The 25,532-nt window shown below is 44.1% G+C and overlaps 1 protein-coding gene across 1 annotated transcript in view; it reads left to right on the top strand.

The window, feature by feature from the left end:
* The window catches only part of fn1a (fibronectin 1a), a 113,659-nt gene that overhangs the window by 72,895 nt on the left and 15,232 nt on the right, over positions 1 to 25,532 (top strand). Inside the window, exons 38-44 of the mRNA XM_084192002.1 lie at positions 1,757 to 1,948; positions 2,191 to 2,280; positions 2,419 to 2,501; positions 3,666 to 4,073; positions 4,308 to 4,446; positions 4,755 to 4,919; positions 15,598 to 15,723. Coding sequence (XP_084048128.1) covers positions 1,757 to 1,948; positions 2,191 to 2,280; positions 2,419 to 2,501; positions 3,666 to 4,073; positions 4,308 to 4,446; positions 4,755 to 4,919; positions 15,598 to 15,723 — 1,203 coding nt within the window. The remainder of the gene's footprint in view (positions 1 to 1,756; positions 1,949 to 2,190; positions 2,281 to 2,418; positions 2,502 to 3,665; positions 4,074 to 4,307; positions 4,447 to 4,754; positions 4,920 to 15,597; positions 15,724 to 25,532) is intronic.

Below are 25,532 nucleotides of genomic sequence, written 5' to 3'. Positions count from 1 at the left end.
CTGGTGGTGATATTTGACAGTTGAAGTCTCCACTGGGATGAATTGATAGATCTGGTGGCTATTTTAGACAGTTGAAGTCTCCACTGGGATGAATTGATAGATCTGGTGGTGATTTTAGACAGTTGAAGTCTCCACCGGGATGAATTGATAGATCTGGTGGCTATTTTAGACAGTTTTAGTCTCCACTGGGATGAATTGATAGATCTGGTGGTGATTTTAGACAGTTGAAGTCTCCACTGGGATGAATTGATAGATCTGGTGGCTAATTTAGACAGTTGAAGTCTCCACTGGGATGAATTGATAGATCTGGTGGCTATTTTAGACAGTTTAGTCTCCACTGGGATGAATTGATAGATCTGGTGGCGATATTTGACAGTTGAAGTCTCCACTGGGATGAATTGATAGATCTGGTGGTGATATTTGACAGTTGAAGTCTCCACTGGGATGAATTGATAGATCTGGTGGCTATGTTAGACAGTTGAAGTCTCCACTGGGATGAATTGATAGATCTGGTGGCTATTTTAGACAGTTGAAGTCTCCACTGGGATGAATTGATAGATCTGGTGGCTATGTTAGACAGTTGAAGTCTCCACTGGGATGAATTGATAGATCTGGTGGCTATGTTAGACAGTTGAAGTCTCCACTGAGATGAATTGATAGATCTGGTGGCTATTTTAGACAGTTGAAGTCTCCACTGGGATGAATTGATAGATCTGGTGGCTATGTTAGACAGTTGAAGTCTCCACTGGGATGAATTGATAGATCTGGTGACTATGTTAGACAGTTGAAGTCTCCACTGGGATGAATTGATAGATCTGGTGGCTATTTTAGACAGTTGAAGTCTCCACTGGGATGAATTGATAGATCTGGTGGTGATTTTAGACAGTTGAAGTCTCCACTGAGATGAATTGATAGATCTGGTGGCTATGTTAGACAGTTGAAGTCTCCACTGGGATGAATTGATAGAGGTAAAAGCTACACATCTATTCTTATCGTTTATTGGTTGGATCATTGTATATTTTTTATTTATTTACATTTGACTACTTTTGTGTGTGTTGGTAGCTGCGCTCTAGCGAACAGCTGGCTGATACAGTGCTGGTATAGCCTACATTATAAGATTATTATTTTTCAAACGGCAGCAAAGCAACAATTATCATGTCACCGGAATAAAACCCTCAATATTTATTGGAAAGGAGCATCAAGCTCACCACCTTGCACTTTCACCACCCTGTGAAGTTTATCATAACTTTTTTTATCTGTAGCCTAGTAAACTGCATGCTTTCCTGACGAGTCGTAGTGCGAGGACCACACAACATGTTTACTTCGATATGGTTATTATATCAATATTTGCGCATTTCTCACATAATTAATTTTACAGACACAAAACGATCCCACCTTGTCTAGCGTTTTGTTTTGTTTACATCAGGCCTGTCGTGAAATGTTTTGTCCGTCATGTACTTTACTGGTGGGATGGAAACCTGGTTATTGACTGCAATGCATTGAGATAAACATCAACCCTGTAACACTCATCTTTTCCCTTTGACTGCAATGTATTGAGAAAAATGTCAACCCTGTGATGCTCATGATTTCCCATTGACTGCAATGTATTGAGAAAAACGGCAGCTACTGTGATATTTTACTTTTTTGCAAAAAAACGTGCCAGGATGACCTTTTTCAGGCTGATAATGGGCTGGGTTCAGGTTCTTAGAACCGATTATCGATCTCTCTTTCTGTCCGTCTGTTTTGTATTCTGCAGCTAAGCCGGTTGTGTCTCCCCCCACCAACATCCGTTTCACCTCCCTGACCCCCAGCAGTATCTCCTTCACCTGGGAGGGGTCCCGTAGTGCCGGGGTCACGGGGTATTACGTCACCTACGAGGAGGCAGGGGGCATCCCCAGGGAACTCACCCCACGGCCCACCGGTTACCAGAGCCAAGCAGTCATCACTGGTAGGGCTCTCCTCCTCCTCACACTGCTGTGCTGAACCAAGCCGAGTCGAACCAAGCTGTACTGAGCTGGCCTGGTTAGCCACTAAAGTGGATGAGTATCAGTGTGCTGAAAAGCAAATGCCTGAGCCAGAACCAGTTAGTTCGACAATGGTGTGAAAAGAGTACGGTCTTCTAATTCAGAAAGTCCTTGTAGCCTGTTTCTTTTATTGAGTCGCTCACATTCTGTTTTGTTTTGTTTGAAGGTCTGATGCCAGGAACTGATTACATCATCAAGATCGTCACCCTGCAGAATGCTCTGAGGAGCACCCCTCTAGTGGGCAAGGCTAGAACTCGTAAGTACAGCAATCAACCTTCCCATTTCTATTTAGCCATTATTTAACAAGGTAAAGAGCCTTGGTGTTAGATACCTGCTCCGCTCCTCTCTGTCTCTAACACTGTGCTTGCTCTGCTCCTAACCCTCTCTCTGCTAGAACTAGTGTCACAGCTCCACGTGCCCCAGCTCCCCGCTTCCCACCGGCCCAGCCCCGACATCCTGGACGTGCCCGAGGACGAGGTTAACCCCACCTTCCCCACCGACGTCAACTTCAACCCCGGCAACCCCAACTTCAACACCAACCCTAATGGGAACACCAACTTCAACCAGTTCAACCCCAACCCCAACTTCAACACCAACCCTAATGGGAACACAAACTTCAACCAGTTCAACCCCAATGGCAACCCCAACCCCAACTTCCCCCTCAATCCCAACGGGAACCCCAACCAGTTCAACCCCAACACCAGCCCCAATGGGAACCCCAACCCCAACTTAAACCCCAACCTCCCTCGCAACCCCAACGGGAACACCAACCAGTTCAACCCCAATGGGAACTCCAACTTAAACCCCAACGGGAACCCTAACTACCCCCTCAACCCCAACGGCAACCCCAACCAGTTCAACCCCAACTTAAACCCCAACACCAAGCCTAACTTCCCCCTCAACCCCAACGTGAACCCCAACACCAAGCCCAACTACCCCCTCAACCCCAACGGCAACCCCAACCAGTTCAACCCCAACGTGAACCCCAACACCAACCCTAACTTTCCCCCCAACACCAACCCCAACCACCCCCTCAACCCCAACACCAACCCCAACCCCAACTATCCCCTCAACCCTAACACCAATCCCAACTTCCCCCTCAACCCCAACGTGAACCCCAACACCAACCCCAACTACCCCCTCAACCCCAACGGCAACCCCAACCAGTTCAACCCCAACGTGAACCCCAACACCAACCCCAACTACCCCCTCAACCCCAACGTGAACCCCAACACCAACCCCAACTACCCCCTCAACCCCAACGGCAACCCCAACCAGTTCAACCCCAACGTGAACCCCAACACCAACCCTAACTACCCCCTCAACCCCAACCCTAACTTTCCCCCCAACCCCAACGGCAACCCCAACCACCCCCTCAATCCCAACTATCCCCTTAACCCCAACGTGAACTCCAACACCAATCCCAATGGGAACCCCAACCACCCCCTCAACCCCAACACCAACCCCAACCACCCCCTCAACCCCAACTATCCCCTCAACCCTAACACCAATCCCAACTATCCCCTTAACCCCAACGTGAACTCCAACACCAATCCCAATGGGAACCCCAACCACCCCCTCAACCCCAATGGGAACCCCAACTTCAATGGCAAACCCAACGTCAATAGCAATGCCGACCAGTTCAACCCCAACTCCCCCCTCAACCCCAACTTCAACAACAACCACGTCCAGCTGGTGGGGACTAATGGCCAGGACACTCTGGGCCAGCAGGGCCAGCACATCTACACAGAGTACCAGGGCCTGGGCCCCAAACCCATCGGCAGGGACAACCAGGGCCCAGCTATCCACCACGAGCCCCTGGTCTACATCCCTGTCCCGGGTCCCGATGGCCAGAGAGTGCCCCTGGTCCGGGTGAGCGCGGGTCTGTTACCGGGTCTTCCGTTTGGGTTCCCTGAGAATGATACCGGGTTTGGGGTACCGCAGGAGGCCCAGACACACACCACCATCTCATGGCAGGGTGTTCCCCAGAGCTCAGAGTACCTGGTGTCCTGCGACCCCATCACCAACCTCGACGAGAAGATGTTCCAGGTGAGAATACTACACTTACCCTGGTCTCAGATCAGTTTGTGCCGTCTTGCTGTCATACTTCAGGAGTTTTCTATACAGCACAAACAGATCTAGGACCAGGGTAATATACACCCACACACAAATCCCATGCTTAAACATGGCGTCTATATAGGCCTAGTTAGCTGAATGATCTTCACACAGTGCAGGAGTTTCTAGTGCCCTACTGATCTCCAGGTCCATTGATTCCTCCATCAGATGCGGTTGCCTGGCACCTCCACCGGTGCCACCCTGATCGGCCTGACATCTGGGGCCTCCTATAACGTCATCGTGGAGGCCATGAGAGGGCAGGGCAGGGAGAAGGTCCTGGAGGAGATTGTCACAGCTGGCAATGCTGGTAGGTTACATAATCACATAGACATTAGTCTCTCGTGACAGACGGTGAGATTTTGTTTCTGGCATGGAGATAACATGGACATGCCACTCACTCGGCACCCTATCGTGTTTAATGGCAATGAAATAGCAAGGGACTATTAGACTTTTTCAAAATGGACAACGGTTGTTATTTATGTGTATAGCTCTCTCCCCTCCCCTATGTATTGTCTTGAAGCCGTTGATCAATTGTGCATTTGTTTTTTGTTGATCAGTTATTTATTTGCTTTTCATTTATCTGTTGTTCTGTTTGTCCCTTCTCTCTCCCCCTAGTTCCAGGAGACAACCTCCCCTCCAACAGAGATGTGTGTTATGACACGTTCACAGCCACCTACCATGATGTGGGTGCAGAGTGGGAGCGTATGTCAGAGACAGGCTTTAAGCTGTGGTGCAGGTGTCTGGGGCTGGGCAGTGGCCATTTCAGATGTGATTCATCCAGTGAGTGACTCTAACCCATCCCATAATGCTTCTAATTTAAACCCCCTTATATTTTACCCTAGCATGGGCAGGCACAGTTGACCAAGACCAAAAATGCCAAAATTAGAGATTCAGTGGTAAGGGAGTGAACATTATTTGTAATAAAGGTTATATGGAGAAAATAGGACCTCTCTGAAATGAAAATGGATGCGCCTCACTTCTGCAAAATATATTTGACCTAAACCCTCCCTGAACGCTTGAAAAAGAACAAGTGACCCTCCGCTACACCAATAATAATAATAATTAAATCACAAAGTGGATAGCAGAGAACATCCTTACAGTTTACCCTCACGCCTAGGACAGGCCAGAGCCTTTAGATATGCCGTTTTAAAAACTGTTCTTCATCCTGTCAGCATTACATGACAACGCAGGAATTTTGATAGACAGGGCTGAGGCCAGAAGGTTGTGGGTTCACAGACCACGGTTGACAACTCCGCTGTGTCCTCCTCCCAGAGTGCGAAGAGCCTAGGCGTGACCCTGGACAACACCCTGTCGTTCTCCGCCAACATCAATGCGGTGACCCGCTCCTGCAGGTTCATACTCTACAACATCCGGAGAGTACGACCCTGCCTTACACAGGAAGCGGCACAGGTCCTAATCCAGGCACTTGTCATCTCCCGTCTGGACTACTGCAACTCGCTGTTGGCTGGCCTCCCTGCCTGTGCCATTAAACCCCTACAACTCATCCAGAATGCCGCAGCCCGTCTGGTGTTCAACCTTCCCAAGTTCTCTCACGTCACCCCCCTCCTCCGCACACTCCACTGGCTTCCAGTTGAAGCTCGCATCCGCTACAAGACCATGGTGCTTGCCTATGGAGCAGTGAGGGGAACGGCACCTCTGTACCTTCGGGCTCTGATCAGTCCCTACACCCAAACGATGGCATTGCGTTCATCCACCTCTGGCCTGCTGGCTCCCCTTCCTCTGCGGAAGCATAGTTCCCGCTCAGCCCAGTCAAAACTGTTCGCTGCTCTGGCACCCCAATGGTGGAACAAGCTCCCTCACGACGCCAGGACAGCGGAGTCACTCACCACCTTCCGGAGACATTTGAAACCCCACCTCTTTAAGGAATACCTGGGATAGGATAAAGTAATCCTTCTACCCCCCCCCCAAAATTGTAAAGTGGTTATCCCACTGGCTATAGGGTGAACGCACCAATTGGTGAGTCGCTCTGGATAAGAGCGTCTGCTAAATGACGTAAATGTACCCTTGAGCAAGGCACTTAACCCTAATTGCTCCTGTAAGTCGCTCTGGATAAGAGCGTCTGCTAAATGACTAAAATGTAAATGTAAATGTAAAATGTGGGTGGAAAGATCTCCTTTATAGTAAAAGCACTGCATGAATCTATCATCGTATTTGCAAGTCTGAGGAAATAATTGCCTTTTAGTTTCAAGTTTTAATGTCACATGCACAACTACAGTAAAATGCCTTTCTAGCAAACTCAAAACCCAACAATGCAGTAATCAATAACAATGTAATACTCACTTTTATAAACATTTCAGGCAATTCTACGTCATTTTACATATTAGCAGAATCTTTTTTATTACCACACAAATTACCTAAATGACAGGCTAAGAATGGACAGAGAGATAGGACCTATGTGTTTATCTGACAGGTTAAGAATGGACAGAGAGATAGGACCTATGTGTTTATCTGACAGGCTAAGAATGGACAGAGAGATAGGCCCTATGTGTTTATCTGACAGGTTAAGAATGGACAGAGAGATAGGCCTGTGTGTTTATCTGACAGGTTAAGAATGGACAGAGAGATAGGCCTGTGTGTTTATCTGACAGGCTAAGAATGGACAGAGAGATAGGACCTGTGTGTTTATCTGACAAAGCTAAGAATGGACAGAGAGATAGTCCTATGTGTTTATCTGACAGGCTAAGAATGGACAGAGAGATAGGACCTATGTGTTTATCTGACAGGCTAAGAATGGACAGAGAGATAGGACCTATGTGTTTATCTGACAGGCTAAGAATGGACAGAGAGATAGGACCTATGTGTTTATCTGACAGGCTAAGAATGGACAGAGAGATAGTCCTGTGTGTTTATCTGACAGGCTAAGAATGGACAGAGAGATAGGACCTATGTGTTTATCTGACAGGCTAAGAATGGACAGAGAGATAGGGCCTGTGTGTTTATCTGACAGGTTAAGAATGGACAGAGAGATAGTCCTGTGTGTTTATCTGACAGGTTAAGAATGGACAGAGAGATAGGGCCTGTGTGTTTATCTGACAGGTTAAGAATGGACAGAGAGATAGGACCTATGTGTTTATCTGACAGGTTAAGAATGGACAGAGAGATAGGACCTATGTGTTTATCTGACAGGCTAAGAATGGACAGAGAGATAGGGCCTGTGTGTTTATCTGACAGGTTAAGAATGGACAGAGAGATAGGACCTATGTGTTTATCTGACAGGTTAAGAATGGACAGAGAGATAGGACCTATGTGTTTATCTGACAGGCTAAGAATGGACAGAGAGATAGGACCTATGTGTTTATCTGACAAAGCTAAGAATGGACAGAGAGATAGGGCCTGTGTGTTTATCTGACAGGCTAAGAATGGACAGAGAGATAGGGCCTATGTGTTCATCTGACAGGCTAAGAATGGACAGAGAGATAGTCCTATGTGTTCATCTGACAGGCTAAGAATGGACAGAGAGATGGTCCTATGTGTTTATCTGACAGGCTAAGAATGGACAGAGAGATAGTCCTATGTGTTAATCTGACAGGCTAAGAATGGACAGAGAGATAGGCCTGTGTGTTTATCTGACAGGCTAAGAATGGACAGAGAGATAGGCCTGTGTGTTTATCTGACAGGCTAAGAATGGACAGAGAGATAGTCCTATGTGTTTATCTGACAGGTTAAGAATGGACAGAGAGATAGGCCTATGTGTTTATCTGACAGGTTAAGAATGGACAGAGAGATAGGCCCTATGTGTTTATCTGACAGGTTAAGAATGGACAGAGAGATAGGCCTGTGTGTTTATCTGACAGGTTAAGAATGGACAGAGAGATAGTCCTATGTGTTCATCTTATCATATTTCTCCAATGCCAAATCAGTGTCTTGTTTGCAACGAAACTGTCCCTGTTTGCAAATAATTACATCTTAGGAATCTGAGCATGGTACTTTCAACAGTTAGGCCTACCTTTCCACCCCAGACAGTAGGCCTACCGACGCAGACAAAATGTAAGATTTAACTGCTGGCTACTCTTCTTCCATGGCTTAGCCCAAAGAGAGAGGGTCACAAGTGGTTCCCTAAAAGCTGTCTGGGTTTAAACATCTTCTATTGTACAGAAAGTGAATAGCTTAGTCAATTGATTACTTCCCAAGCGAAGTCAATGTTTGTCTCCTCGGCTGTAGAAGGTTGTAGCTCAGCATCTGAATGTCAAAGAATCTAAACAATGATATCCCCAGATGCATCGGAGTCACGTCTTTCCCTGGTATTTTACAGTTTGTTTGTAGCATAAAGCATCGCGGACCAAAAGCGCTGTTATACACTGAGTGTACAAAACATGAATATTGAGTTGCACCCCCCTTTTGCCCTCCGAACAGCATCAATTCATCGGGGCATGGACTCTACAAGGTGTCGAAAGCGTTCCACAGGGATGCTGGCCCATGTTGACTCCAATGCTTCCCACAGTTGTGTCAAGTTGGCTGGATGTTCTTTGGTTGGTGGACCATTCTTGATACACACGATAAACTGTTGAGCGTGGAAAAACCCAGCAGCGTTGTAGTTCTTGACACACTCAAACTGGTGCGCCTGGCACCTACTAACATTCCCCGTTCAAAGGCACTTAAATATTGTATTGCCCATTCATCAATTGAATGGCACCCATACACAATCCATGTCTCAAATGTCTCAAGGCATAAACATCCTCCTTTAACCTGTCTCCTCCCCTTCATCTACATTGATTGAAGTGGATTTAACAAGTGACATCAATAAGGAATCATAGCTTTCACCTGGATTCACCTGGTCAGACTATGTAGTGGAAAGAGCAGGTGTTCCTAATGTTTTGTACACTCAGTTTTTTAATAAAAGGTAGGCCTATGGCTACCTTCTCATACCCCCTCAATTCAAGTCCTGGTTTAAACTTAACAGCCCTTCACTGACAGAGGTAGGCTATTTAAAGAGTGCTTGGTGGGTGGAGGAATTGACCAACAAATCTATGGATATAGCAGCCTATAGCCTAATTTATTCTGTCAAACAGGAAGGCCTACCTCTTATTTCTTAAATAGGAAGAAATAGGCTCCAACACAAAGCCCTCTTGTTGTTAGTAAAGTCTAATTAAAATGAAGACGGTTTAAATGAATTATGCCTACTTCCAGCACCATGAGCTGCCCATTTCCGATTGATTGTGCCGCGACTGCTGCTTCAAGTTTCAGCACCACGATGTAAATTACGAGAATCTAGCTTATTGTGAGGTCAATAACTCTGATACATACATCATGGGCAAGAAACATATTGTTTTTATTCAAATCAATTATACACTGCTCAAAAAAATAAAGGGAACACTAAAATAACACATCCTATATCTGAATGAATGAAATAATCTTATTAAATACTTTTTTCTTTACATAGTTGAATGTGCTGACAACAAAAACACACAAAAAGTATCAATGGAAATCAAATGTATCAACCTATGGAGGTCTGGATTTGGAGTCACCCTCAAAATTAAAGTGGAAAACCACACTACAGGCTGATCCAACTTTGATGTAATGTCCTTAAAACAAGTCAAAATGAGGCTCAGTAGTGTGTGTGGCCTCCACGTGCCTGTATGACCTCCCTACAACGCCTGGGTATGCTCCTGATGAGGTGGCGGATGGTCTCCTGAAGGATCTCCTCCCAGACCTGGACTAAAGCATCCGCCAACTCCTGGACAGTCTGTGGTGCAACGTGGCGTTGGTGGATGGAGCGAGACATGATGTCCCAGATGTGCTCAATTGGATTCAGGTCTGGGGAACGGGCGGGCCAGTCCATAGCATCAATGCCTTCCTCTTGCAGGAACTGCTGAAACACTCCAGCCACATGAGGTCTAGCATTGTCTTGCATTAGGAGGAACCCAGGGCCAACCGCACCAGCATATGGTCTCACAAGGGGTCTGAGGATCTCATCTCGGTACCTAATGGCAGTCAGGCTACCTCTGGCGAGCACATGGAGGGCTGTGCGGCCCCCCAAAGAAATGCCACCCCACACCATGACTGACCCACCGCCAAACCGGTCATGCTGGAGGATGTTGCAGGCAGCAGAACGTTCTCCACGGCGTCTCCAGACTCTGTCACGTCTGTCACATGTGCTCAGTGTGAACCTGCTTTCATCTGTGAAGAGCACAGGGCGCCAGTGGCGAATTTGCCAATCTTGGTGTTCTCTGGCAAATGCCAAACGTCCTGCACGGTGTTGGGCTGTAAGCACAACCCCCACCTGTGGACGTCGGGCCCTCATACCACCCTCATGGAGTCTGTTTCTGACCGTTTGAGCAGACACATGCACATTTGTGGCCTACTGGAGGTCATTTTGCAGGGCTCTGGCAGTGCTCCTCCTGCTCCTCCTTGCACAAAGGCGGAGGTAGCGGTCCTGCTGCTGGGTTGTTGCCCTCCTACGGCCTCCTCCACGTCTCCTGATGTACTGGCCTGTCTCCTGGTAGCGCCTCCATGCTCTGGACACTACGCTGACAGACACAGCAAACCTTCTTGCCACAGCTCGCATTGATGTGCCATCCTGGATGAGCTGCACTACCTGAGCCACTTGTGTGGGTTGTAGACTCCGTCTCATGCTACCACTAGAATGAAAGCACCACCAGCATTCAAAAGTGACCAAAACATCAGCTAGGAAGCATAGGAACTGAGAAGTGGTCTGTGGTCACCACCTGCAAAACCAGTCCTTTATTGGGGGTGTCTTGCTAATTGCCTATAATTTCCACCTGTTGTCTATTCCATTTGCACAACAGCATGTGAAATGTATTGTCAATCAGTGTTGCTTCCTAAGTGGACAGTTTGATTTCACAGAAGTGTGATTGACTTGGAGTTACATTGTGTTGTTTAAGTGTTCCCTTTATTTTTTTGAGCAGTGTATTAGTATCAAACTATCAAAGTTGACCTCCAGTCCTCCTTCTCATCTTGGGGCGCTCCTTCTCAAACTGAACTGATCATAGGCTATAGGATAGACCGCACGCAAGAGAGTACATTATTTGGACGAGGCCTAATCAAAAACTATTTTCGGAAGAAGCCTTTGACTCTCCTCCTGAACTGCCACCGTAGGCCTACACAGCACAGCCATTGGTCAAGCAGCACACAAAAACGTTTTTGATCAACAAGAGCAGAGCGGGCCGGGGCTCAGGGTGGGAATATCCACTGCAGTGTGTAATGCAGCCGGGGCTCAGGGTGGGAATATCCACTGCAGTGTGTAATGCAGCCGGGGCTCAGGGTGGGAATATCCACTGCAGTGTGTAATGCAGCCGGGGCTCAGGGTGGGAATATCCATTGCAGTGTGTAATGCAGCCGGGGCTCAGGGTGGGAATATCCACTGCAGTGTGTAATGCAGCCGGGGCTCAGGGTGGGAATATCCATTGCAGTGTGTAATGCAGCCGGGGCTCAGGGTGGGAATATCCACTGCAGTGTGTAATGCAGCCGGGGCTCAGGGTGGGAATATCCATTGCAGTGTGTAATGCAGCCGGGGCTCAGGGTGGGAATATCCATTGCAGTGTGTAATGCAGCCGGGGCTCAGGGTGGGAATATCCACTGCAGTGTGTAATGCAGCCGGGGCTCAGGGTGGGAATATCCACTGCAGTGTGTAATGCAGCCGGGGCTCAGGGTGGGAATATCCACTGCAGTGTGTAATGCAGCCGGGGCTCAGGGTGGGAATATCCACTGCAGTGTGTAATGCAGCCGGGGCTCAGGGTGGGAATATCCACTGCAGTGTGTAATGCAGCCGGGGCTCAGGGTGGGAATATCCACAGCAGTGTGTAATGCAGCCGGGGCTCAGGGTGGGAATATCCATCGCAGTGTGTAATGCAGCCGGGGCTCAGGGTGGGAATATCCATTGCAGTGTGTAATGCAGCCGGGGCTCAGGGTGGGAATATCCACAGCAGTGTGTAATGCAGCCGGGGCTCAGGGTGGGAATATCCATTGCAGTGTGTAATGCAGCCGGGGCTCAGGGTGGGAATATCCACAGCAGTGTGTAATGCAGCCGGGGCTCAGGGTGGGAATATCCACAGCAGTGTGTAATGCAGCCGGGGCTCAGGGTGGGAATATCCACTGCAGTGTGTAATGCAGCCGGGGCTCAGGGTGGGAATATCCACAGCAGTGTGTAATGCAGCCGGGGCTCAGGGTGGGAATATCCACAGCAGTGTGTAATGCAGCCGGGGCTCAGGGTGGGAATATCCACAGCAGTGTGTAATGCAGCCGGGGCTCAGGGTGGGAATATCCACAGCAGTGTGTAATGCAGCCGGGGCTCAGGGTGGGAATATCCACAGCAGTGTGTAATGCAGCCGGGGCTCAGGGTGGGAATATCCACTGCAGTGTGTAATGCAGCCGGGGCTCAGGGTTGGAATATCCACTGCAGTGTGTAATGCAGCCGGGGCTCAGGGTGGGAATATCCATTGCAGTGTGTAATGCAGCCGGGGCTCAGGGTGGGAATATCCACAGCAGTGTGTAATGCAGCCGGGGCTCAGGGTGGGAATATCCACAGCAGTGTGTAATGCAGCCGGGGCTCAGGGTGGGAATATCCACTGCAGTGTGTAATGCAGCCGGGGCTCAGGGTTGGAATATCCACTGCAGTGTGTAATGCAGCCGGGGCTCAGGGTGGGAATATCCACAGCAGTGTGTAATGCAGCCGGGGCTCAGGGTGGGAATATCCACAGCAGTGTGTAATGCAGCCGGGGCTCAGGGTGGGAATATCCACAGCAGTGTGTAATGCAGCCGGGGCTCAGGGTGGGAATATCCACTGCAGTGTGTAATGCAGCCGGGGCTCAGGGTTGGAATATCCACTGCAGTGTGTAATGCAGCCGGGGCTCAGGGTGGGAATATCCACAGCAGTGTGTAATGCAGCCGGGGCTCAGGGTGGGAATATCCACTGCAGTGTGTAATGCAGCCGGGGCTCAGGGTGGGAATATCCACTGCAGTGTGTAATGCAGCCGGGGCTCAGGGTGGGAATATCCACTGCAGTGTGTAATGCAGCCGGGGCTCAGGGTGGGAATATCCACTGCAGTGTGTAATGCAGCCGGGGCTCAGGGTGGGAATATCCACTGCAGTGTGTAATGCAGCCGGGGCTCAGGGTGGGAATATCCACTGCAGTGTGTAATGCAGCCGGGGCTCAGGGTGGGAATATCCACTGCAGTGTGTAATGCAGCCGGGGCTCAGGGTGGGAATATCCACTGCAGTGTGTAATGCAGCCGGGGCTCAGGGTGGGAATATCCACTGCAGTGTGTAATGCAGCCGGGGCTCAGGGTGGGAATATCCACAGCAGTGTGTAATGCAGCCGGGGCTCAGGGTGGGAATATCCACTGCAGTGTGTAATGCAGCCGGGGCTCAGGGTGGGAATATCCACTGCAGTGTGTAATGCAGCCGGGGCTCAGGGTGGGAATATCCACTGCAGTGTGTAATGCAGCCGGGGCTCAGGGTGGGAATATCCACTGCAGTGTGTAATGCAGCCGGGGCTCAGGGTGGGAATATCCACTGCAGTGTGTAATGCAGCCGGGGCTCAGGGTGGGAATATCCACTGCAGTGTGTAATGCAGCCGGGGCTCAGGGTGGGAATATCCACTGCAGTGTGTAATGCAGCCGGGGCTCAGGGTGGGAATATCCACTGCAGTGTGTAATGCAGCCGGGGCTCAGGGTGGGAATATCCACTGCAGTGTGTAATGCAGCCGGGGCTCAGGGTGGGAATATCCCCTGCAGCCGGGGCTCAGGGTGGGAATATCCACTGCAGTGTGTAATGCAGCCGGGGCTCAGGGTGGGAATATCCACTGCAGTGTGTAATGCAGCCGGGGCTCAGGGTGGGAATATCCACTGCAGTGTGTAATGCAGCCGGGGCTCAGGGTGGGAATATCCACTGCAGTGTGTAATGCAGCCGGGGCTCAGGGTGGGAATATCCACTGCAGTGTGTAATGCAGCCGGGGCTCAGGGTGGGAATATCCACTGCAGTGTGTAATGCAGCCGGGGCTCAGGGTGGGAATATCCACAGCAGTGTGTAATGCAGCCGGGGCTCAGGGTGGGAATATCCACTGCAGTGTGTAATGCAGCCGGGGCTCAGGGTGGGAATATCCACTGCAGTGTGTAATGCAGCCGGGGCTCAGGGTGGGAATATCCACTGCAGTGTGTAATGCAGCCGGGGCTCAGGGTGGGAATATCCACTGCAGTGTGTAATGCAGCCGGGGCTCAGGGTGGGAATATCCACTGCAGTGTGTAATGCAGCCGGGGCTCAGGGTGGGAATATCCACTGCAGTGTGTAATGCAGCCGGGGCTCAGGGTGGGAATATCCACTGCAGTGTGTAATGCAGCCTAGTTTTATTTACACCATCCCAGCAGCTATCTTAGAAATATAACTTTGCTCTGTGCTTCTCCCAGCATGCACTTCGTAGCCTATAGCCTATAGGCTTTGGATCATTTGATTGAGACCACACTAAATAGCCTATAGGTGCACTTGATATTGCGCGCCCAGCAGAGAATCACAGATGAGGGGTGGCATCGGGCACACATCCATATATAATAAACAACTAATTCTAAAACACTGAGAAATATTGACATTTCATGAATTACAAATTACATGACCCTCCCCTGGACTAGATTTTTAATAAAATACTTAACCCTCCCCTTGACTGAAATTGAAAAAACATGTCCCCCATTTTCCTCCAGGTAGCCATTCTGTACATTTAGATCCATCCCTTGCTGTATTTTTAAGAAGGCATACTGGGCCAAGACAAAATTAGCTAAATTATAGATTTGTAATGGTCTTTCATTTGACTGTCATTTATCACATTGCCATTGGTTTCAATTATAGCCACTCTTAAAGCATTGGTCAAGTACATTTGATTCCTCCTTTGGGATAAACAGATTTGATAGAAGGTCTGCCCATGCTAGCCCGTCTGTTAAAGGGAAAGGGGAAGTAGCTTGTTGAGAACGTCTGAATGCTAAAGGTCATGAGGTTATAAGTCAAATGACTGATCACATGACACTGTGTTTGAGTGAGTGAGTGTGTGTGTGAGGGATGAATTGTCCAATTGGGTCTCAGTAAAGTTAATTGTTGCATCCAACTAGCCAATCAGACTCCTTTCTCCACCAGAGTGGGAGGAGTCGAGGAGACATGGCTCTCTGTCCATCAAAATCTAACTACTATTATCCTCACTATACCCCCCCTCCTCTCCACCACCCCCCCCCTCACCACTCCACCCTCCTCACCCCCCCCCCCCCCCCTCCTCACCCCCCCCTCCTCTCCACTCCACCCACCCTCCTCACTCCTCCACCCACCCTCCTCTCCACTCCACCCACCCTCCTCACCCCTCCACCCACCCTCCTCACCCCTCCACCCACCCTCCTCTCCACTCCACCCACCCACCCTCCTCACCCCTCCACCCACCCTCCTCACCCCTCCACCCCCCCTCCTCACCCCTCCACCCCCCCCCACCCTCCTCACCCCTCCACAGAGTGGTGTCATGACAGCGGTAACAACTACCGTATCGGAGAGAAGTGGGACAGCCGAGCTGAGAACGGTCCCATGATGAGTTGTACCTGCCTGGGCAACGGAAAGGGAGAGTTCAAGTGCGAGCCACGTAAGAAAAGACTGTACAGGTCTACTATACAGCTACATTTATAGATCCTCCTATAAAGATACAGACTAGCTATAGACTACTATACAGCTACAGACTAGCTATAGACTACTATACAGCTACAGACTAGCTATAGACTACTATACAGCTACAGACTAGCTATAGACTACTATACAGCTACAGACTAGCTATAGACTACTATACAGCTACAAACTAGCTATAGACTACTATACAGCTACAGACTAGCTATAGACTCTACTATACAGCTACAGACTAGCTATAGATTATACTATACAGCTACAGACTAGCTATAGACTACTATACAGCTACAGACTAGCTATAGACTACTATACAGCTACAGACTAGCTATAGACTACTATACAGCTACAGACTAGCTATAGACTACTACACAGATACAGACTAGCTATAGATTATACTATACAGCTACAGACTAGCTATAGACTACTATACAGCTACAGACTAGCTATAGACTACTATACAGCTACAGACTAGCTATATATTATACTATACAGCTACAGACTAGCTATAGACTCAACTATACAGCTACAGACTAGCTATAGACTACTATACAGCTACAAACTAGCTATAGATTATACTATACAGCTACAGACTAGCTATAGATTATACTATACAGCTACAGACTAGCTATAGACTCTACTATACAGCTACAGACTAGCTATAGACTCTACTATACAGCTACAGACTAGCTATAGATTATACTATACAGCTACAGACTAGCTACATATTATACTATACAGCTACAGACTAGCTATAGACTACTATACAGATACAGACTAGCAATAGATTATACTATACAGCTACAGACTAGCTATAGACTACTATACAGCTACAGACTAGCTATAGACTACTATACAGCTACAGACTAGCTATAGACTACTATACAGCTACAGACTAGCTATAGACTACTATACAGCTACAGACTAGCTATATATTATACTATACAGCTACAGACTAGCTATAGACTACTATACAGATACAGACTAGCTATAGATTATACTATACAGCTACAGACTAGCTATAGACTACTATACAGCTACAGACTAGCTATAGATTATACTATACAGCTACAGACTAGCTATAGACTACTATACAGCTACAGACTAGCTATAGACTCAACTATACAGCTACAGACTAGCTATAGATTATACTATACAGCTACAGACTAGCTATAGACTCTACTATACAGCTACAGACTAGCTATAGATTATACTATACAGCTACAGACTAGCTATAGACTACTATACAGCTACAGACTAGCTATAGACTACTATACAGCTACAGACTAGCTATAGACTACTATACAGCTACAGACTAGCTATAGACTACTATACAGCTACAGACTAGCTATAGACTACTATACAGATACAGACTAGCTATAGATTATACTATACAGCTACAGACTAGCTATAGACTACTATACAGCTACAGACTAGATATAGACTACTATACAGCTACAGACTAGCTATATATTATACTATACAGCTACAGACTAGCTATAGACTCAACTATACAGCTACAGACTAGCTATAGACTACTATACAGCTACAGACTAGCTATAGACTACTATACAGCTACAGACTAGCTATAGATTATACTATACAGCTACAGACTAGCTACAGATTATACTATACAGCTACAGACTAGCTATAGACTACTATACAGCTACAGACTAGCTACAGATTATACTATACAGCTACAGACTAGCTATAGACTACTATACAGATACAGACTAGCTATAGATTATACTATACAGCTACAGACTAGCTATAGACTACTATACAGCTACAGACTAGCTATAGACTACTATACAGCTACAGACTAGCTATATATTATACTATACAGCTACAGACTAGCTATAGACTACTATACAGATACAGACTAGCTATAGATTATACTATACAGCTATCAATCAATCAATCAATTTTATTTTATATAGCCCTTCATACATTAGCTAATATCTCGAAGTGCTGTACAGACACCCAGCCTAAAACCCCAAACAGCTAGTAATGCAGGTGTAGAAGCACTATAGCTATAGACTACTATACAGCTACAGACTAGCTATAGATTATACTATACAGCTACAGACTAGCTATAGACTACTATACAGCTACAGACTAGCTATAGACTCAACTATACAGCTACAGACTAGCTATAGATTATACTATACAGCTACAGACTAGCTATAGACTCTACTATACAGCTACAGACTAGCTATAGATTATACTATACAGCTACAGACTAGCTATAGACTACTATACAGCTACAGACTAGCTATAGACTACTATACAGCTACAGACTAGCTATAGACTACTATACAGCTACAGACTAGCTATAGACTACTATACAGCTACAGACTAGCTATAGATTATACTATACAGCTACAGACTAGCTATAGACTACTATACAGCTACAGACTAGATATAGACTACTATACAGCTACAGACTAGCTATATATTATACTATACAGCTACAGACTAGCTATAGACTCAACTATACAGCTACAGACTAGCTATAGACTACTATACAGCTACAGACTAGCTATAGACTACTATACAGCTACAGACTAGCTATAGATTATACTATACGGCTACAGACTAGCTATAGACTCTACTATACAGCTACAGACTAGCTATAGACTCTACTATACAGCTACAGACTAGCTATAGATTATACTATACAGCTACAGACTAGCTACAGATTATACTATACAGCTACAGACTAGCTATAGACTACTATACAGCTACAGACTAGCTATAGATTATACTATACAGCTACAGACTAGCTATAGACTACTATACAGCTACAGACTAGCTATAGACTATACTATACAGCTACAGACTAGCTATAGACTACTATACAGCTACAGACTAGCTATATACTACTATACAGCTACAGACTAGCTATAGACTACTATACAGCTACAGACTATCTATAGACTACTATACAGCTACAGACTAGCTATAGACTACTATACAGCTACAGACTAGCTATAGATTATACTATACAGCTACAGACTAGCTATAGACTACTATACAGATACAGACTAGCTATAGACTACTATACAGCTACAGACTAGCTATAGACTACTATACAGCTACAGACTAGCTATAGACTACTATACAGCTACAGACTAGCTATAGACTACTATACAGCTACAGACTAGCTATAGACTCAACTATACAGCTACAGACTAGCTATAGATTATACTATACAGCTACAGACTAGCTATAGATTATACTATACAGCTACAGACTAGCTATAGACTCTACTATACAGCTACAGACTAGCTATAGACTCTACTATACAGCTACAGACTAGCTATAGATTATACTATACAGCTACAGACTAGCTACAGATTATACTATACAGCTACAGACTAGCTATAGACTACTATACAGCTACAGACTAGCTATAGATTATACTATACAGCTACAGACTAGCTATAGACTACTATACTGCTACAGACTAGCTATAGACTATACTATACAGCTACAGACTAGCTATAGACTACTATACAGCTACATACTAGCTATATACTACTATACAGCTACAGACTAGCTATAGACTACTATACAGCTACAGACTAGCTATAGACTACTATACAGCTACAGACTAGCTATAGACTACTATACAGCTACAGACTAGCTATAGATTATACTATACAGCTACAGACTAGCTATAGACTACTATACAGATACAGACTAGCTATAGACTACTATACAGCTACAGACTTGCTATAGACTACTATACAGCTACAGACTAGCTATAGACTCAACTATACAGCTACAGACTAGCTATAGATTATACTATACAGCTACAGACTAGCTATAGATTATACTATACAGCTACAGACTAGCTATAGACTACTATACAGCTACAGACTAGCTATAAACTCAACTATACAGCTACAGACTAGCTATAGACTCAACTATACAGCTACAGACTAGCTATAGATTATACTATACAGCTACAGACTAGCTATAGATTATACTATACAGCTACAGACTAGCTATAGACTACTATACAGCTACAGACTAGCTATAGACTACTATACAGCTACAGACTAGCTATAGACTACTATACAGCTACAGACTAGCTATAGACTCTACTATACAGCTACAGACTAGCTATAGATTATACTATACAGCTACAGACTAGCTATAGACTACTATACAGCTACAGACTAGCTATAGACTACTATACAGCTACAGACTAGCTATAGACTACTATACAGCTACAGACTAGCTATAGACTACTATACAGATACAGACTAGCTATAGATTATACTATACAGCTACAGACTAGCTATAGACTACTATACAGCTACAGACTAGCTATAGACTACTATACAGCTACAGACTAGCTATATATTATACTATACAGCTACAGACTAGCTATAGACTCAACTATACAGCTACAGACTAGCTATAGACTACTATACAGCTACAGACTAGCTATAGACTACTATACAGCTACAGACTAGCTATAGATTATACTATACAGCTACAGACTAGCTATAGACTCTACTATACAGCTACAGACTAGCTATAGACTCTACTATACAGCTACAGACTAGCTATAGATTATACTATACAGCTACAGACTAGCTATAGACTACTATACAGATACAGACTAGCTATAGATTATACTATACAGATACAGACTAGCTATAGATTATACTATACAGATACAGACTAGCTATAGATTATACTATACAGATACAGACTAGCTATAGATTATACTATACAGCTACAGACTAGCTATAGATTATACTATACAGCTACAGACTAGCTATAGATTATACTATACAGCTACAGACTAGCTATAGATTATACTATACAGCTACAGACTAGCTATAGACTACTATACAGCTACAGACTAGCTACAGATTATACTATACAGCTACAGACTAGCTATAGACTACTATACAGATACAGACTAGCTATAGATTATACTATACAGCTACAGACTAGCTATAGACTACTATACAGCTACAGACTAGCTATAGACTACTATACAGCTACAGACTAGCTATAGACTACTATACAGCTACAGACTAGCTATAGACTACTATACAGCTACAGACTAGCTATATATTATACTATACAGCTACAGACTAGCTATAGACTACTATACAGCTACAGACTAGCTATAGATTATACTATACAGCTACAGACTAGCTATAGACTACTATACAGCTACAGACTAGCTATAGATTATACTATACAGCTACAGACTAGCTATAGACTACTATACAGCTACAGACTAGCTATAGATTATACTATACAGCTACAGACTAGCTATAGACTACTATACAGCTACAGACTAGCTATAGACTACTATACAGCTACAGACTAGCTATAGACTACTATACAGCTACAGACTAGCTATAGACTACTATACAGCTACAGACTAGCTATAGACTCAACTATACAGCTACAGACTAGCTATAGATTATACTATACAGCTACAGACTAGCTATAGATTATACTATACAGCTACAGACTAGTTATAGACTACTATACAGCTACAGACTAGCTATAAACTCAACTATACAGCTACAGACTAGCTATAGACTCAACTATACAGCTACAGACTAGCTATAGATTATACTATACAGCTACAGACTAGCTATAGACTACTATACAGCTACAGACTAGCTATAAACTCAACTATACAGCTACAGACTAGCTATAGACTCAACTATACAGCTACAGACTAGCTATAGATTATACTATACAGCTACAGACTAGCTATAGACTACTATACAGCTACAGACTAGCTATATATTATACTATACAGCTACAGACTAGCTATAGACTCAACTATACAGCTACAGACTAGCTATAGACTACTATACAGCTACAAACTAGCTATAGATTATACTATACAGCTACAGACTAGCTATAGATTATACTATACAGCTACAGACTAGCTATAGACTCTACTATACAGCTACAGACTAGCTATAGACTCTACTATACAGCTACAGACTAGCTATAGATTATACTATACAGCTACAGACTAGCTACATATTATACTATACAGCTACAGACTAGCTATAGACTACTATACAGATACAGACTAGCAATAGATTATACTATACAGCTACAGACTAGCTATAGACTACTATACAGCTACAGACTAGCTATAGACTACTATACAGCTACAGACTAGCTATAGACTACTATACAGCTACAGACTAGCTATAGACTACTATACAGCTACAGACTAGCTATATATTATACTATACAGCTACAGACTAGCTATAGACTACTATACAGATACAGACTAGCTATAGATTATACTATACAGCTACAGACTAGCTATAGACTACTATACAGCTACAGACTAGCTATAGATTATACTATACAGATACAGACTAGCTATAGACTACTATACAGCTACAGACTAGCTATAGACTCAACTATACAGCTACAGACTAGCTATAGATTATACTATACAGCTACAGACTAGCTATAGACTCTACTATACAGCTACAGACTAGCTATAGATTATACTATACAGCTACAGACTAGCTATAGACTACTATACAGCTACAGACTAGCTATAGACTACTATACAGCTACAGACTAGCTATAGACTACTATACAGCTACAGACTAGCTATAGACTACTATACAGCTACAGACTAGCTATAGACTACTATACAGATACAGACTAGCTATAGATTATACTATACAGCTACAGACTAGCTATAGACTACTATACAGCTACAGACTAGATATAGACTACTATACAGCTACAGACTAGCTATATATTATACTATACAGCTACAGACTAGCTATAGACTCAACTATACAGCTACAGACTAGCTATAGACTACTATACAGCTACAGACTAGCTATAGACTACTATACAGCTACAGACTAGCTATAGATTATACTATACAGCTACAGACTAGCTACAGATTATACTATACAGCTACAGACTAGCTATAGACTACTATACAGCTACAGACTAGCTACAGATTATACTATACAGCTACAGACTAGCTATAGACTACTATACAGATACAGACTAGCTATAGATTATACTATACAGCTACAGACTAGCTATAGACTACTATACAGCTACAGACTAGCTATAGACTACTATACAGCTACAGACTAGCTATATATTATACTATACAGCTACAGACTAGCTATAGACTACTATACAGATACAGACTAGCTATAGATTATACTATACAGCTATCAATCAATCAATCAATTTTATTTTATATAGCCCTTCATACATTAGCTAATATCTCGAAGTGCTGTACAGACACCCAGCCTAAAACCCCAAACAGCTAGTAATGCAGGTGTAGAAGCACTATAGCTATAGACTACTATACAGCTACAGACTAGCTATAGATTATACTATACAGCTACAGACTAGCTATAGACTACTATACAGCTACAGACTAGCTATAGACTCAACTATACAGCTACAGACTAGCTATAGATTATACTATACAGCTACAGACTAGCTATAGACTCTACTATACAGCTACAGACTAGCTATAGATTATACTATACAGCTACAGACTAGCTATAGACTACTATACAGCTACAGACTAGCTATAGACTACTATACAGCTACAGACTAGCTATAGACTACTATACAGCTACAGACTAGCTATAGACTACTATACAGCTACAGACTAGCTATAGATTATACTATACAGCTACAGACTAGCTATAGACTACTATACAGCTACAGACTAGATATAGACTACTATACAGCTACAGACTAGCTATATATTATACTATACAGCTACAGACTAGCTATAGACTCAACTATACAGCTACAGACTAGCTATAGACTACTATACAGCTACAGACTAGCTATAGACTACTATACAGCTACAGACTAGCTATAGATTATACTATACGGCTACAGACTAGCTATAGACTCTACTATACAGCTACAGACTAGCTATAGACTCTACTATACAGCTACAGACTAGCTATAGATTATACTATACAGCTACAGACTAGCTACAGATTATACTATACAGCTACAGACTAGCTATAGACTACTATACAGCTACAGACTAGCTATAGATTATACTATACAGCTACAGACTAGCTATAGACTACTATACAGCTACAGACTAGCTATAGACTATACTATACAGCTACAGACTAGCTATAGACTACTATACAGCTACAGACTAGCTATATACTACTATACAGCTACAGACTAGCTATAGACTACTATACAGCTACAGACTATCTATAGACTACTATACAGCTACAGACTAGCTATAGACTACTATACAGCTACAGACTAGCTATAGATTATACTATACAGCTACAGACTAGCTATAGACTACTATACAGATACAGACTAGCTATAGACTACTATACAGCTACAGACTAGCTATAGACTACTATACAGCTACAGACTAGCTATAGACTACTATACAGCTACAGACTAGCTATAGACTACTATACAGCTACAGACTAGCTATAGACTCAACTATACAGCTACAGACTAGCTATAGATTATACTATACAGCTACAGACTAGCTATAGATTATACTATACAGCTACAGACTAGCTATAGACTCTACTATACAGCTACAGACTAGCTATAGACTCTACTATACAGCTACAGACTAGCTATAGATTATACTATACAGCTACAGACTAGCTACAGATTATACTATACAGCTACAGACTAGCTATAGACTACTATACAGCTACAGACTAGCTATAGATTATACTATACAGCTACAGACTAGCTATAGACTACTATACTGCTACAGACTAGCTATAGACTATACTATACAGCTACAGACTAGCTATAGACTACTATACAGCTACATACTAGCTATATACTACTATACAGCTACAGACTAGCTATAGACTACTATACAGCTACAGACTAGCTATAGACTACTATACAGCTACAGACTAGCTATAGACTACTATACAGCTACAGACTAGCTATAGATTATACTATACAGCTACAGACTAGCTATAGACTACTATACAGATACAGACTAGCTATAGACTACTATACAGCTACAGACTTGCTATAGACTACTATACAGCTACAGACTAGCTATAGACTCAACTATACAGCTACAGACTAGCTATAGATTATACTATACAGCTACAGACTAGCTATAGATTATACTATACAGCTACAGACTAGCTATAGACTACTATACAGCTACAGACTAGCTATAAACTCAACTATACAGCTACAGACTAGCTATAGACTCAACTATACAGCTACAGACTAGCTATAGATTATACTATACAGCTACAGACTAGCTATAGATTATACTATACAGCTACAGACTAGCTATAGACTACTATACAGCTACAGACTAGCTATAGACTACTATACAGCTACAGACTAGCTATAGACTACTATACAGCTACAGACTAGCTATAGACTCTACTATACAGCTACAGACTAGCTATAGATTATACTATACAGCTACAGACTAGCTATAGACTACTATACAGCTACAGACTAGCTATTGACTACTATACAGCTACAGACTAGCTATAGACTACTATACAGCTACAGACTAGCTATAGACTACTATACAGATACAGACTAGCTATAGATTATACTATACAGCTACAGACTAGCTATAGACTACTATACAGCTACAGACTAGCTATAGACTACTATACAGCTACAGACTAGCTATATATTATACTATACAGCTACAGACTAGCTATAGACTCAACTATACAGCTACAGACTAGCTATAGACTACTATACAGCTACAGACTAGCTATA

Source organism: Coregonus lavaretus (assembly GCF_964263955.1).
Source record: "Coregonus lavaretus genome assembly, contig: HAP1_SCAFFOLD_946, whole genome shotgun sequence".
In the NCBI taxonomy this organism is placed as follows: domain Eukaryota; kingdom Metazoa; phylum Chordata; class Actinopteri; order Salmoniformes; family Salmonidae; genus Coregonus; species Coregonus lavaretus.
Note: the sequence above shows the minus strand (reverse complement) of the source record. Positions and strands in the feature narration are given on the sequence as shown.